The sequence below is a fragment of the Neolamprologus multifasciatus genome, chromosome 1, assembly GCF_963576455.1.
Source record: "Neolamprologus multifasciatus chromosome 1, fNeoMul1.2, whole genome shotgun sequence".
Classification (NCBI taxonomy): Eukaryota; Metazoa; Chordata; class Actinopteri; order Cichliformes; family Cichlidae; genus Neolamprologus; species Neolamprologus multifasciatus.
The window spans coordinates 25,974,952-25,991,403 of record NC_140439.1 but is presented as its reverse complement, the minus strand read 5'-3'; the positions used below and the strand labels follow the sequence as shown (position 1 = coordinate 25,991,403).

Here is a 16,452-nt window from a genome sequence, read left to right as displayed (position 1 = left end):
ACTTACCTAGTGGCAAAGCTTCAGGGCTGTGTCATTCAAGACACATGAGAGTCAACCTAAACCAACACACACACACAAATGCACACACACACACAGAAATACACACTGAACTGGAACTGCCTTTTGTAAATCCAGAGAGCTTTGTATTGGCTCTAAGGCTCAGTGTAAAACAAAGCCCTCTAACCTGGGTTTCTCTCTGCCTGTGTCTCTTTTTTCCCTCCCCATCTGTTGATCTGTTTCCCTCGCAGTGTCATGTAAAGCTCACTTAATTTGGTTTTGTGTGTCATTTCATTGTCATTAGTTAATCATTTAGCATCCTTCTCACCTCTCCATTTTGATTTTGCTCTCTGTCCTTATCAGGTAATCTTTATGTTAGTTCTCCATTTCAGTCGTCCCAGCTCCGTGCATTCAAAGTGAAGCATTCAATGAGAAGTCAAGTTAAAGTAACCCTTTTATAATACGGCTATTCTTGCCTGGGTGGTCAGTGCTTCTGTGAAAATAATAAGAAACTGAAGTGGTGTTCGGGTGGAAATGATCAGTTTTAAAATGCACACATCTGCCTACACCAGTTCTTGTTTTTCCTCATTGAGTGGAGGGACAGACATCATAACGTGTATCTGGTTAGCAGTATTGCTGAGACCTGCTCAGTACTTATTTGCAAATGTGGAGCCTCTCCACAATGGTGGGTTTGTACCTTATTTTTTGCTGTGTAACATGTCTTCTGCTTTTTGGCACTACTTTTTGCACAAGTTTTTCATTTTCATTTAATTTTATAGTTGTCTATAAGCTTGTAATTTTTTCAATGAACTTGGAGAGTAAATACTGCTAAAGAATGAATATATCTATTATAGATTTTCTATTTTCCAACATTTAATGAACTACTAGTGATGCAGAGGGATTTTCAGTAAAGTTATTAGGAGTTCCAGAGAGTAGTTTGATTGGCTAAGGATAGTTAACTGTTGTTAAGATTTCTATTAAGATTTCTAATAAACTAAATTTGTTGCAGTTGTAGAAGCTACACTTTTTATATAATACATAATACCTAATCATTTAAAGTATAAAGAATAAAGACCTACGTGACATCAAAGAACAGTAAAGGAAAGAAGTAAGAGCATGTTAAGCACAGGGCAAACAAAGCTGCCAAAACAGGCATTTGCATTACCGTATTTGTTTTTATTTATAATTTATATTTCTATCATTTGAAGTGTTATTTTATAACCACAACAAATTAAAACCTTTAATCGTACACAGAAGATTTGTAGATTTCTTACTTGTTTTCATGGTGCTCTCTCCTCATTTTAACACATTTCTGTTGTTTTCATTTTAACAAGTCGTCAACAAAACTGCATTGCATCCATTACTACTTACTAATTGTATTCTATGTTTTTTTTTTTACTTCAACATTTTTAGTAATCAGGATATGAATTTTAAAGGACTATTGTTACTATTACTAACAATAACTAAAGTGTTGTGTTAGGGCACAAATAAACTGTGTAGACAGTATTTTCCTAACAAACCCTGCAGCTGCAGCTGTTGCTTTCCTTCTTTAATTTCCTAAATAATTGTTTCGGTGAAGAGCTTTTGTTTTAGCAGACATCAGAGGTAGTCTCAGAGACTGATTTAACATTTTTTTTCTTTTTGTACAGGTGTTATCACAAAGTATGAGGTCTTTCTCCGTGGGCCAGTGGAGTCACAGAACCTTTCGAGTCTTGCTATTGAAAAGAGAGTGTTTTTCAGCTCTGGTTGGCTGGATCCAAGTGTCTCCTTAAGTTCCAACATATCCAATAAAAGCATATTGTCACCCCCTGAGACCAGTACTAATGTAACTGGTCTAGAGGCTTTTTCAACATACCAGATGAGAGTTGTAAGCACCAATATTGCAGGAAGTTGTACATCTGGGTGGACCTCAGCACGCACCATGGAGGGAGGTTTGTATATCTCGTGTTCATGATTTCAACAGCTGACTTTTACTCACTGGGTGTATTTACAGTAATTAAGGAATCAGGGAAATAACCAAGTAAAATCTAGTTAGGAACTGTAGCTGTGTGAAACAAAAGCCTTCAGTGGTTAATGTTTTCTGGGCAATTATCAGAAAGGGGCTTGCCCAAAGATGGCAGTTCCATTTCAGTGTTAAAGGGCTGACTTTTATCCAGCTGGCAACCATCAATGACTCAGTGGTGTGTCCAATATGGATTTTTTAAGCTAGGTTTTCCTTTCATGGCCTTCCATGGCTGAATCAGAAAAATCTGATTCTGTATTACACCTATATTCAGACAAAATGATTTGCATTCAGACACTCCAAAGAGCTTGCTTAAAATTTAAATGAGTTAAATTTTTAACTTATGATGTTAAATTAAAGCCTGTCAATAACTGATGGACCCCAGATCTAAAAACAAATTGGAATTGAGTGACATTTTGGTTAAAATGTAGCTACACACCAGATGCCATTGCTGTTGGTTAAATAATCTTTTGTACTATATTAAAATTAGTGAGTATTTGTGAGATAGATTGTAGAAAAAGAAAGCAGGGAAGGAAGGAGGAAAGAAAAACTGCATGTGGGGGAGGGGAAACTCATTAAGGTATTTGAATTTCAAAGGGATGATATGGCTCATTAGGACTAAATGATTGCCTCCAACGTCACTCTAAGCTATGTGTCTGGATAACAAGCATATGATAACACCATTTTGAATGTGGGATGTGTGTCAGTGCTGGTGCGCGTACGTGTGCCGAGTTAGAAAGAAAGAATATGACTGTGGTTATGTCTGCCATGAATCACATTTCACAGTATATTTCACAGTTAGATGGCATCAACAGTAGAATAAAGAATCCTTCTCTCTAATCTGTCATGTAATAGTGGCTATCACAACTGTAGAATTATGAAATACTTAAATCCATTAAGACCACATAATATCCACTAACCTCTCTGAATATGTATTTTTGTTAGAATTTGTATTTATTTATTTTTTTAATTTTTTTATGTGGCAGTCAAAGAAAAAAATCACCAAGTTATTAAGAAATGAAAAATGAATTTTGCAGGTTCAGCCAACACATTTTAGGTTAAACTGTCAGACGCACATCTTTGTTAGACTCACTGGCTGATACTCAAAGTGGTGAAATTAATGTGGAGCCAAATTTAATAATCTACTAAGACAGAGAGAATGCAGTCAATGTTTTGAATCTGTTCTCACTTTTCTGATAAGTTATGAGGTGACTTACCTGTTTGCTAATACCAAATGAAGATGAGACAGAGAACTTATAGAAGTTCATGTGAGGCAGCAGTGCTAACCCCTGCATCACTATGCCACTTCAAGAGTTGGCTTAATAAACATAAAAGGCTGGTAATGAATACCTAAAAGTGACTTTAGAAGCAAACCTAAAATTACATAACAAGTGATATAAGTTGGGGCTTGATTTGTTAAGAACGGAAACACAAAGCCAAGGTATTTATAAAACACTTATTCCTAATCTTACAAACAAAGACATAACTATAACCAAACACCAGCACTAATTACACATAAAATAAAAGAAGCAGTAAATGAATGAATGAATTACTAAAAAAGCAGTAGTTGCACAGAAAATATACATCATATCAATAAAGGTAAATAACCATCATGTCAGAAGCGGTTTGGAATTGTATTTGTACTGATATAATACAGAACAAGGTTAGTTACCATTTGCATGTCTGAGAGGCAAAATCATAAATTTTTCAAAACCATCTTGAGGAGGACAGACCTTTGACCTTTGTTATCCTGGAGTGTTATGTTCTCCATGTTTGTTGGGAAAGTGATGCAACAGTATATTTAAACTTTCAAACACAAACTTGAAAATTAATATTTACTATGGCCACCTTTATTTCTCAAAGCAGCCTGAGCTCTCTTAGGTAACGTCCTTGTTATTTCTTGAAGTAAACTTCAGGAATTGCTTTCCAGGCTTCTTGAAGGACTTTCCAAAGTTCTTCTTTGGATGTTGGCACCTTTTTGTTCCGTTCTCTATCATGATGATCCCACACTGCTTCATTAATGTTGAGGTCCAGGCTCTGGGGAGGCCAGTCCATGACTGATAGTATTCCACTGTGTCTTTTTCTAGGCAGGCATGCTTTTACAGCATTGGCCATGTGTGGGATCATTGTCATACTAAAAAATGAAGCATTTGCCAATCAGAGGCTTTCCAGATGGTATTGCATGCTTGATCAAAATCTGATGGTATTTTTCTGCATTCAGCACCACTGACTGGATTGCAGCCCCAGACCATGACAGAACCCAGGCTTATCGCCAAGATTCTGATTTTGGATGGGCTAGAGTAATTTGGGCTTTTAATTAAGATAGTTAATGTTTTTAATACTACTGATTCTATTTATTACAAGCAGGTACATGTATGTGTATAAATTAAGAAAATATTGCTTGATCTTGATTATAATTTTTCATGGGTTTTATATATAGCAAGATAGCCTATCCAATCATTTAAACAGAAATCCAGTTGTAATAAGATAAAAAAAAAATATTTGAATGATTACTGTCATATAAAGAAGAGAGAAACAAGGAGAGGACAAAAGAGACTATTGAATGAGCTACAGTACATTGACTCCAAGGGAGCAGTACACTGTGTTGTAATTTTCAGCACTAACCACGATGTACTTGCTCAGATTTAAAAGATATTGGGCAGTGTGAAATAGCCATTGCGATTCATCAGAATTTATCTACGATAACTCCATAAGTGCTGTCTATTAACACCCCCCAACCCACACACACACACAGATTTTTTTGTTTATAGATTCAACTAAAGAAATTGGAGAAATTATGTCTTTTGTGACAGGCTCCTTGTAACAAGGTGTCTAAAGATACTTTTTATATATTGGGTTATATTTAGCTAAGTTGCCTACCTGTGTAGACACAACTCTGGTTCATCCCTTCAGTTAGGTGCCTTTTTATGATTGAATCAGGTCATTGTTAAGTGGGTTAGAAACGAGAAATATTCCTATGAAAATGGTCATGTGCAAGGAGTGTACTGAAAATTAGTGAAAAATTAGTTTAAAAAAACCCACTCGAAACTGTACTTGGTGTCTGCTGTGCTGCAAATTGCTGACTTGCTAACTATTTACCCTGCTGTAAAAATATTTTTTTGCATTGCTGACTTTGTTTTCAGTTTGTTACAAGTTTGTAAGCTACATGAGGAGAAATTAGCAGGAAAGAGCTGTTGTTCAGAGACCAGGTTGCGGTCTTCCTCGGTGTAAATGTCTCTGATTACAACCTTTATAATGCTGCTTTATACATAATTTTGGCTGCATTGAAATTAAATCTGTATACAGATAGACAAATGCCTAATCTACGGACCCCCTGAAAAGTCACAACGTGTATTAGAGTGTTAGCTTGCAATCAGATTTACTTTACCCTGTAATAACTTGTGTATTAGCTTAGGATATGCTTATGCTCTTTGCGATCTCTGTAAATAGCTGATTATACAAATTCTGCAATATGTGTTTCCAGTGCCAGAGTTTATGGCTCCTCCAGAAGTGTCCGCACTGTCGTCTACCAGTCTTAAAGTAACCTGGAGCACTGCTGAAGACCACGGGGTCATCGCCAGAGGACAGGTGACGGAATATCGGGTCAACCTGCTAACCGAACAGACCAACAATCCATATGCCCCTCCGGTTATTAGTCAGGTAAGCACATTCACACATAAAATTGGAAATAATTGCCAGGACAACCTACCAAAAAAAAAAAGAGCTTACCTGGCAGAAATGTAATATACAGCAAATGACATTTATTTTGAAGATAAATGCTTTCGTATTAGGTCATTTTCACTAACTTTTCACAATGTAGGAATTTTCTAAAAACAAAACAGTTTGTCTCTTTGCTTTCTTCTGTTTCTGTTTTTATATTCCTTGTCCCTGTGTTTTGCAGGCGTTGCATAGAGTGGGCCCATCATCCCATCCAGTTTACGTAGTGAAAGGATTGAAACCTTATCATGTGTACAACTTCACTGTCACACTCTGCACAAAAGCAGGTTGCATTACCAGTCTGCCAAGCACTGGATGGACCTTACCAGCAGGTAGAGCATAAAGATTTATGCAAAACACACACAGACATAAACAAATGCACGCTTCTCGGCAATAATGAAATACTGATAGTTCCCAAATATTATCTTTTTAAAGTATAATAGTAGTTATTTTACATAGTGTGGTGTTTGCATAACAACTGCAAAACAAACCTTTGACATATGCACACACAAACAGACACACACACACCCAAAAGCACTCAGTCAGTCATCGGGTACTTGAGTGGCGACAGCATTGGTCATGTTAACTAGGGGGGATATTCATGGTGCACGGCAGTAAAAACAATTTACTGTTAATTACAAGGAGAAAAATGTGGCGTAGCACACACTTCCTGCTGGCCATGAATCAAACACACACAGAATTATAGAAACACATATACAATCCCTCTCGCTCTTCTGTGGATTTATAACCTTTATGGAAGTAGGATGAATTAGCTATGTTTAATAACTCAGGCACAAATCTCTGGTGCCTAGATGAGCACTAATTGATCAGTGGACGGTGACATGGACACACACAGAATTCTGATTTAATGTCTTTTTCTGTCTGTCTTGATAGTCTGTTGCTTTCTCGGCCCCCCCTCCCTGTCCATCTTTCACTTGCTATCTGCTGGGCTCTTTCACTCACACACAAATAGCACATGGCAGCAGAGGAACATGAATCACTCTGAAATATACATATTGCACTCAGAGGCGCACTTGACCGTGCAACACACTTTTCCATCTGTTCACTCACGGTGTCTACGCTTGCTGCTCATGTTATGTTTTTGTCTTTTTTGTTTTGTTTATCTCTTTAGGTAAATAGACAATGGGCGCACAGAGTTGTAAAACAAAAACCTTTCATCTATAAATACTTGCTCAGGGAATTCAGCTTTTGAACATATTCTGAACAACTACATCTGTTGACATAGGGAATATTTTCATTTCATACAATTCTCAAAAAGTCATTCCTTGTGTTTATTGTGATGAATGATGCTTCATATTGTAATTGGTGGACTTTTTAAATGTATTTTTAATGGCTACATCTGTTGACACAGCGACAATGTTTATTTTAAGTGATTCCAAAGACTTCTCTTGACTGTAATACAGTACAGTTCAATATGGCTTATTGTACCCAGTTGACTTTTTGAATGTATTTTTAACAGCCACATCTGTTGCCACCGTTTTGTTTCATCCAACGCCAAAGATGTCTCTTGTTTCAACTATAAGAAATGATAATGGCATATGCCGTTTAGCAGATTTTTTTTTTAATCCCAAAACAATTTGCATAGCGTTTGCTCCTCCACTGGGTGTTAAGCTTCTGCTGCATCAGATCACTTTTTCTTCTTTCAGTTTAGCAATAATCTTTGCACTTGACAAAAAATATTTAACAATAATCTTTAAGACCTCAATCTAACATGCACTGGGCGAATACTGTTACATTCCTTTATAAAAACATGGTAGCATATCAGTAGGGAGTTGTAATTAGAAGAATTATACAAATTCTGAAAAGCTGCTGGCTTCTTTTTATTTTTGTTTGGTTTTACTTCATATGCATCTGTTGGAAAAGCCTCTTTTTGCATGCTGTTGTTAGTTGTCTACAGTTATGTACTAATAACTAATAACCCCATTAGAAGTTTACTGCCAAAATAAATAGGTTTTTATAAGGCTGATGGGGTATTGTCGTCAAACATATGGACACCCACGTTTGTCAATATGATAACTTGAGAATGAGGCAGCGTAGGATTTTGGTAGGTGCAGCTACTAAAAGTCTTGAATGAGTTCAAGTCAGAGTGACCTTAACCTCGAGGTCAGAGGTCAAGTTTTCTGAAAATCTTGTGAACACAGTAAATTGAGAAAGATGCCATCTAGGATTTTCTTATTGACACTATAGGTAGATCTAATAAAAATCTCAGACGAGTTCAAATCTCAGTGACCTCAACCTCAAGGTCAGAGGTCAACTTTTCTGAAAATCACCTAGAATTTTTAAATTTATGTCATAGGTGCTGGAGAGGCTGGGGGCTAGCACTTTTTTTATTAATCTTTTTTTTCGTCATTGGAGTTCTTTCCCAGCCTGTAAAATCTGGATTGACTCATTGCTTTTTGCTCTGCTTCTTGTTTCCCCCTGCAGAGACATCTTAAAATTTGCCCTTCTAATAAAGAAGTGCCTCTTTGGCTACAGCACAATTAATAAAAACCCTTCCTGTTTGGGACACCAAACTGTTTGTTGACTGAAACCTTCTTTAGTCAACAAAAAGGTCTCCAGCTTTTCTCTTGCAAGCTGAATGAAAGGAACATGACCTGAAAAAGCCTCTGTAGTAGAAATATCTTCACATTCAGTGGTACTCCTCATAAGGTGTACTTGAGCATGATACAGATGCTCTGATAAATCTTCCACACATGATGCTGGGCCATTAGAGCCAGCTACCATCTGCTGTAAGTGAACAGACAGCATCTGTGAATCCACCGGAGTTACACCGAAGCACATGACTAAACATTAGCGCGCACACTGAGACAGACGTAACGACTCAAGGAAAGAGGTCTCCTGTCCACCTGTGTTGATGCATTTGCAATTGTTTCAGTGTGTGTGTATCTTCCCACAAAGTTATTGATCACAAAGTAAAGTGAGTGGCTAATCAGGGTCTGATGGTGATGTTTTATGTATCCTACATCCATAAAGTCTTGTTCTACAAGACATGCACACAGAGACACATACACACACGTGCACTCACACTGTAACACCACTCAACAGAACAGGAACTTTATTGATTTACGCATAATTGGCCTGAGGCCCTTCTTGAGAAGAGAAATATGCATGGCAAGGGATTGCCATGTCAATAAGTGGTGTGCTTATGTGCGTGGTGTAACTGTACGCTAAGAGCCTGTTAAGACATGTCAGTTGCTGTAAAAACAGGAAACACACACACGCGTGTGCACGCACACGCACAATTGCTCCTGGGAGCTGGCCCATGATTTAGCTGCTTCATTACCATGTCGGCAGCTAAAATTAACCTTTCTGTTGGACTGTTAACCTTGTGTGTGTATGTGTGGTGTGTTTTTCCGTATACTCATAATAAAGCTAGTGGGTTTTGTCAAACTTGATGTGTCATAATGTTAAGTTAATTTCACTAAATGAACAAGCAGATACAATAAATGAATACGTGACATGCAGAAAATATACAACCAGATTGTACAATCAGCCTGGTCAGTAAGAAGGAAACTGTCTTTCATGATTCAAACATGAACACACACTCAAACTCTATCAACAACGATAACACTATCCTATAGTTCTGTCACATTTGAAATGTTTTTCTCTAATATGGACATCTGTGTCCAGGTTTTATTGTGTTTTAGACTTGTGTCGAAATACAACCTGGTCATTGCTGGGAACTAATATTAATTTATGCTAGTAGATATTATCCCCAGTAATGCAATAACTGATTAAGTGATCAAAGAACATAAGCTACTGGATGACATTTGACATGTTGGTGCACAAATAGAGAGGGCATGTTAACTGGCTGCTACCTCTAACCTGCCTGTTAAACACACATTTCAAGAAGAAGAAACATGGGTCATATATAAGGAGGAAGGTGCATTCAGGTAAATTATTTCTACATTATCTGGGGGAAATGTAGCTAGGCAGCATCAGATGTTAGTCTGTATGATGGCTCTAGGTATCAAGAAGAGGAAGCGAGTGAAGGCAGAGGAAGAATGTCGTTCAGAGTTCGGCGAGTAGTTGATACAGGCTCTGTGTGGTAAGGAAGAGTCACCAGATGACAAAGAAAGTATAGTCAGGGGTGCACATAAGTGGTCCGCAGGTGCACATGTGCTGTCAAAATAAAAGACGTCGACCAGATAAGAAGTTGCAACGCACGTTTGCGTACATAAGATTTTCTGGAGAAGGACAGACATTTGTTTAGAACTCTTAAAGATGTCGAAGAAGCAAACTCCTTTAAGCAATTACTTTGGTGTTCCTCCACCTCCAAAGAAATGTCAGAAGGAGTCCGAACCGCAAAGGAAGCGAAGAGATTGAGTTGGAAAGCATATACAGCAGATTGCTGTGTTGAAGGATAGAAATGTAAATCTATTAATGAGTGACGAGTGTGTCTTCAGAAGACAGAAGATATACTTTGAGGAGCTGATGAATAAAGAAGAGAAGAGGAAATGGAAACGTCTAAGAGGGAGGGCAGTGGACTTTTTAACTAGATTTTTGAATACAGTGTGATTGTACAATGTGAATTTTGACAGGATAGCAGGTTTATAAGTTGTGAGACCTGTTATGATGTGTAGTTTGGAGATAGTGACACAAAAAAAAGACAAGAAGCCAAACTGGAGGTGGCAGAGTTGAAGATGCAAAAATTTTCATTGGGAGTGAACAGAACGGACAAGGCTAGAAATGAGTATAGACAATGTAGGAGAAGCAAGGTTGAGATGGTGTGCATAGAGAAGGGTTAATGGGTATAAAGGTGACTTAAGTGGCTTTGAACGTTGCATGGTTTTTGGTGTCAGAAGGGCTTTTCTGAGTACTGCTAATTTACTGTGATTTCTATGCAAAATAACTTCTTGGATTCACAGAGCATGGTCAGAAAGAGAGAGAATATCCAGTGAGTGGCAGTCATCTGGGTGAAAATGCCTTGATGATCCCAGAGGATCATTAAACTTACTTTCATATTGATGTTGTGCTTTTTTGCTGCTAATGTACAAATCTTTTTATTAACATAAAGTTGGTCCTCCTTAGTTGGAGGTGGGCTAAAAAAAATTGACAGTTGCAACTTTTTGATAAGATATAAGACAGACCAACAATTCACACTTAGAATAATAAGCATGCCTTTTGATTGTGGGAGGAATTACCAGAGCCACTGGCAGAACATGGAAGCTCTGCGCAGAAAGGCAGGCAGATTCAAACCCCTCCATCACTATTCTACCCACTCATATCAAGAAGGAAAATTTATTTACCAACATGGCATACATAAAAAAAAAAAATAAATAGTACACCACAGTGTAAAGCAAGGGCCATGTTGTATATGTGTGTGGCACTGACAGTGTTCTAAATGTCACACTAGCTCAATATCAATAGACTGGTAAGCTATCGATTGGCAGTAATTTATGGTTTGATGTGTCAAGATGAGGCGCCAAACAAGCTGTCCACTTTGCTTTTAAGGGCTCTGTTAGAAGTCACACTAAAGATAATCCGCATGGTTGTCACTGAAAGCTAATTTACTCCTACCACGAACCATTTAGACAATTACTGAAACACACCCACACATCTAAAGAGAAACACTACAATGAAAGGACACTTAATACACACACACACATCTTTCCCATCTCTACACCGGTCTATCACTTGCTATGCTTTTTCCTCCATTCCTATAAATCTGTCCTCCCTATATCAGCTAGTCTCTGGTAGATTTATTTATGTTATGTGTTAAAACTGCTTCTCCAGTACCTTACAGTATGTTTCAAAGGGACATTTAATTTAACACCTTGAGTGAGCGAAGGAAATTAAATTGATCTTCTATTAAATGAAAATGGGACTTTTGTGTAGCCTGAAAGAAATAAGCTTCTACTGAAGGAAAGCCCAATCACACAAGATGTATTTATTCTTAATGTGTTTGAATGTTTTTTTGGGTAAATTGGCTGTGGTTACATAGCTTTTTACATAGACATTGTTTTGCAGAGAAACAATGTATTGCAATACCACAGCTCTGTAGTAGGAGAGCACTGATATTGAATTGGCCTGCCTTCAGTCCAAACCTGCCACCCGTTGAGAACATTTAGTTTAATTATCAAATAAAAAACTTGACAGAAGATACCCTGACTTGAGCAACTGAAATTCTATATCAAGCAAGAGTGGGAAACCATTTCGCTTTCAAAACCACACCAATTGTCTTCTTCATTATTAAACACTTGGAAAATGTTCAAAGATGAGGTCCTGCCAAATAAAAATAAGCACACCCCTTTTTCAAAATGTTTTGAAAAGTTTCATCATTTACAATACAATGGCTTCATATTTCATTGATTTAACATTCACTTTCTGTTCATCCTTTCCGTTTCTTTACTTTCTGCTTCTCAGCACCTTCAGAACTGTCTTCACCTCGATTATATCCAGAAAATGAAACTACCATTCAGATAGAGTGGGACCCCCCTGCCCAACTTAATGGACCATACCCTCTATATCAGGTAAGAGCACTGCCCTACACTCAATTCAATTCAATTTTATTTATACAGCGCAAAAATCACAACAACAGTAGTGTCAAGGTTCTTTATATTGTATAGTAAAGACCCTACAATAATACAAAGAAAACAGAGAAAATCCCAACAATCATATGACCCCCTATAAGCAAGCACTTTGGCGACAGTGGGAAGGAAAAACTCCCTTTTAACAGGAAGACACCTCTGGCAGAACCAGGCTCAGGGAGGGGCAGCCATCTGCCACGACCGGTTGGGGGTGATTGGATAAAGACAGGACAAAAAATATGCTGTCGAAGAGAGACAGAGATTAGCAATAACTAATAATTAAATGCAGAGAGGTTTATAAACACAGTCAAGAAGAAGAAGGACTCAGTGCATCATGGGAATCCCACAGCAACCTAGACACATGATCCAACCTTAAATACATGCTTTATCCAAAAGGAAAGTTTTAAGCCTAATCTTAAAAATAGAGAGGGTTTTCAGTCTCTCGAATCCAAACTGGAAGCTGGTTCCACAGAAGGGGGACTTAAAGGCTGAAGGCTCTGACTCCTATTCTACTTTTACATACTCCAGGAACCACAAGTACGCCTGCAGGTCGTATGGTACTATGAGGTCATTAAGGGTGTCTGTCTTTGTTTGCAGCTAAACAGAAATTCACAGTAATGAATAACTGTTTTCATTTATTGCCTTGCCTAGACCCATGCTAGCCACAAGCAAGCAGTTTATTATTTTTGGAAAATTTTTGTATGTGATTTTATACTAAACATAATTAACTACAATTTATGACTGCAGTTATAATTTGAGTACTACCACTAGACTAGATACCAGATATTTATACATGATCATATTTTGGTTTTTTGAGGTGGAAAGGTCAGATGTCTCTCTCTCTGACCCGCAAGATCCAGTTGTCAGAGGAACAAGATTTTCTGGAAACAGTTACTATCAGTTCCCCAGTGACATCCTTCCCAGCAACACTGATTTTACAGGTAAGAAATTATGTTTAGATGAGTGCAGGTGTCTGTCTATTAGTAAATAGACAGTATGTATATGTGTATTTCTGTGTACTGTGCATGGGAGTATGTGACAGGATGTGTACATACGTCCCTGTGTTTTTTAGTGTACACTGACTGCACTGTCTCTTCTTCTCAGTGTTCAAGTGACATTCCTTTAGAATGACTTCCCCAGTCATCTTAAAGGACAATTATCTTTCTGTTTACCAGCATCATTAGAGGGCTGAGCTGCACAGCCAAACATGTTCTGCTTCATCTGAGAACATCACCCAGTCTGACGCTCATAATTAATGACTGCTGATACTAATCAGTGGGATTTGAGCAAGCAAAGCTCTATGATGCCACTTGAGATTACTTCACTGTCCCACACAAACCTTTTATCACCAGTAATGTATTTTGAGAATACCTTTCCAAGATATTTTAATACTGTGTCATAAAAAGTAAAGAAAAAAAATCTGTGGCCAAGCAGTTTTTCCTAAATGTATGACATATTTCTGGCTTTGAGTAGATTAAAGTTTTCAAATGTGATTCCCTCTATAATCAAATTTTGCTTGATCTAAAATACCAAAGTACAGTATGTTTGCAGTCCATAAAGTAGGCATCCATGTACTCCACATCTTCCATGTTCATGTTCATGTTCTGAATCTGAAGTTTTAATAGACTTTGTTATGGAGACATATCATATGAAACACTCAGAGAGCAGGCTGGTGTTGCTTTTGCCTTCACTTCAATAGTAAATAAATAGTAACTCAATCCTAGAAGTAAGCTTAATTATTGTGATTGATCAACAAATTCTGCAATCATTTAACATGAAATTCACATTTCCCACAACATTTAATTTCTTATAATGGTTGATTAGACTACTGTGAGAAGGATGTTCTGTTTAGGCTGTACACATTTGTAAAAATTCAAATATTATAAGCTATTTTAGTATATATATTTTTTTTTTTATTTTGTAATTGCTTGTTCTTTCCATACATATACTAAAAGGATGAGTAGTCTCTAAATGTTATGACTAATGCCAGTGTTAACATAGATGTGGCTGAACACAGTGTAAGTAAAACAATATTTATCAAATATAATTTATAAAGCTCACAGTTCAGACAGGATATTTTAAGTCTATCTCTGGTCTCCTTTTTGACTTCTGCTGCTTTAATTTACTTCCTTAACATGTCATTTTGTGTACTGTTTTATTTTTGCAAACAATTGGTTATTAATATTAATACTGCTTTATTTCATGTTTTTCATGAAAGGCAATTGAATTCTTAAAATACTGAGCGAATGCGCGGTCAGAAAAACAAAACCAACCTGTCTCCTATATTGTTTTCTTGCTTCTTAATTTTACTTACTGAGTCGTGTATTTTTATCCCAAAGCAAGGAATTCAAATTTTTGATCTCATCATTGCTTCTCCAGTACAAAGGTAAATAGATCTCTCTAAATGCTGCCAGCAAATAGATGATGATTTTTTGTTATTGAGGGGCGCTTCTCATCTCCTCTGCTCTCCTCCTTCATAAAGGGTAATGGATCAGACAATCACTTTCAGACCGGATCTATTCTGGACCATCAATGTGTCGGCAGTCCTCAAACCATCGCCCTTTTACAACCATCAATACTAATAGCATCATCTACAGACAATTATTCCCATCGAAGCGCACGGAACAGCGAACAAATCAAAGCCAAATTAGATTATGAATGTAATGCAGTGTAATGCCCCCTCGAGAGTCAATTGATCAAAAAGGAGAGACTCGTCAATCGTTTTGTCTTGTGGAAACCTTGCAACTCAAGCAATGACAAATGTAACATTTTTCTATGTGCTGAATGTTTGCACACTATTTATCTGTTCAGGTGGACTGCGCCATACCCCACGACGCATGTCACAAAGATTTTATAAGGTGTTGCTTAGAATTGACGTCCTTTTACATCTAAAGGGAACTTTTTGTTTTGGCCTAGCAGCATTGATGCCTCAGAAGATCGTGGTGTGCCTTCTATATGAAACAACAAATCATCATTTTTCTCTGTCAACATCATACATCATCTTAGGAATATTAATATTTATTGAGGTTCCTCAAGCTTTCTATATCCTACATGCAAACTAAGGGCACATCATTGAGCAGGGTCAATATTCCACATGTTAAATCTTAGTTAAGGTTGAGATTATCTAGCATGTATTTGCCCTTTCACCTGTTACCTTATGGCCACTTTATTAAAAAATATAAAGATATATTTTTGCCAAATAGGTTCTTTTCCATGTGCAGTTACTGTGATAGGAGTGCATGTTTCCATAAATGAAGTCTGGTCGCGTGTGTTTAAAGATGCTTCTTAAAGCTTAATAAGAAGCATTAAGTCAATATTTCCCTCACTGAATCTTACTTTAGATAAAACAAGATTATAACTATATGCAGTCATGCTACAATATGAATAACCTCGTAAGTGCTTGTTTCAAGAAATCCATGTTACTTCATTCATCTTATTTATTATGTTTCTGTGTCTAGAACTCTCCTGACTTTCTGCTGTCCATGCTTATATTTGAATTAAGGACATTGCCTCTCAGTTAAGACAGGCATATGTTATTATTTATAAAATAATGTATTTAAATTGAAATGGGTCAAAATAGATTACACAGTCCTCTCTCCTCACTTTAGTAATTCTTCACTGGCCCTGAAATGGGCTGTTTGAAATGCAGATGACGTTCTGCTTATATTTTTGCTAATCCAGATGCATTTCTTTAACCCACATTAAATGAAGAGAGATGAAACATCACACAAATATGTTAGGGGAAAAAATAAAAAATGAATGCAGGAACAAATAGACTTGGATAATATCCAGACACATCTTAAACAGCACATTGTTGCAATAGCTGCTACTGCAACAACTAAGCAGGAAAGAGGGAAATGTTAAATGATACAAATTATTTTTCCCTAATTAATATGATTGATTGCCAGGCACTGACGTTGAGAAGGAGAGGGGGAGAAATGTGTGAAGGGAAAGTTTGCACAGACATCATTAGTTTTTCCCCATTTAAAGATTAATCAGAAGAGGCTGGGCTCTTTAATTCTGTCATTTGTATATTTAATGGGCTGCTGCAGAATCTATGGGTGTAATTAGCTAGCTGCCGCGCTCTCATTAATACGCCAGGCTCTGATTAATGCCAGCAGAGAGCTAACATGACTGGAGTTATTCAGGTTATGTTGTGTAGATGATTACACACAACCTCCACTG

The 16,452-nt window shown here is 37.2% G+C and overlaps 1 protein-coding gene across 9 annotated transcripts in view; it reads left to right on the top strand.

The window, feature by feature from the left end:
- Nucleotides 1-16,452, top strand: part of ush2a (Usher syndrome 2A (autosomal recessive, mild)) — a 215,687-nt gene that overhangs the window by 67,835 nt on the left and 131,400 nt on the right. For all 9 annotated transcript variants that reach the window (XM_085174318.1, XM_085173628.1, XM_085172926.1 and 6 more), the window contains 5 exons: nucleotides 1,647-1,928; nucleotides 5,484-5,659; nucleotides 5,901-6,048; nucleotides 12,104-12,210; nucleotides 13,085-13,208. In XM_085174318.1, the coding sequence (XP_085030444.1) occupies nucleotides 1,647-1,928; nucleotides 5,484-5,659; nucleotides 5,901-6,048; nucleotides 12,104-12,210; nucleotides 13,085-13,208 (837 nt within the window). The remainder of the gene's footprint in view (nucleotides 1-1,646; nucleotides 1,929-5,483; nucleotides 5,660-5,900; nucleotides 6,049-12,103; nucleotides 12,211-13,084; nucleotides 13,209-16,452) is intronic.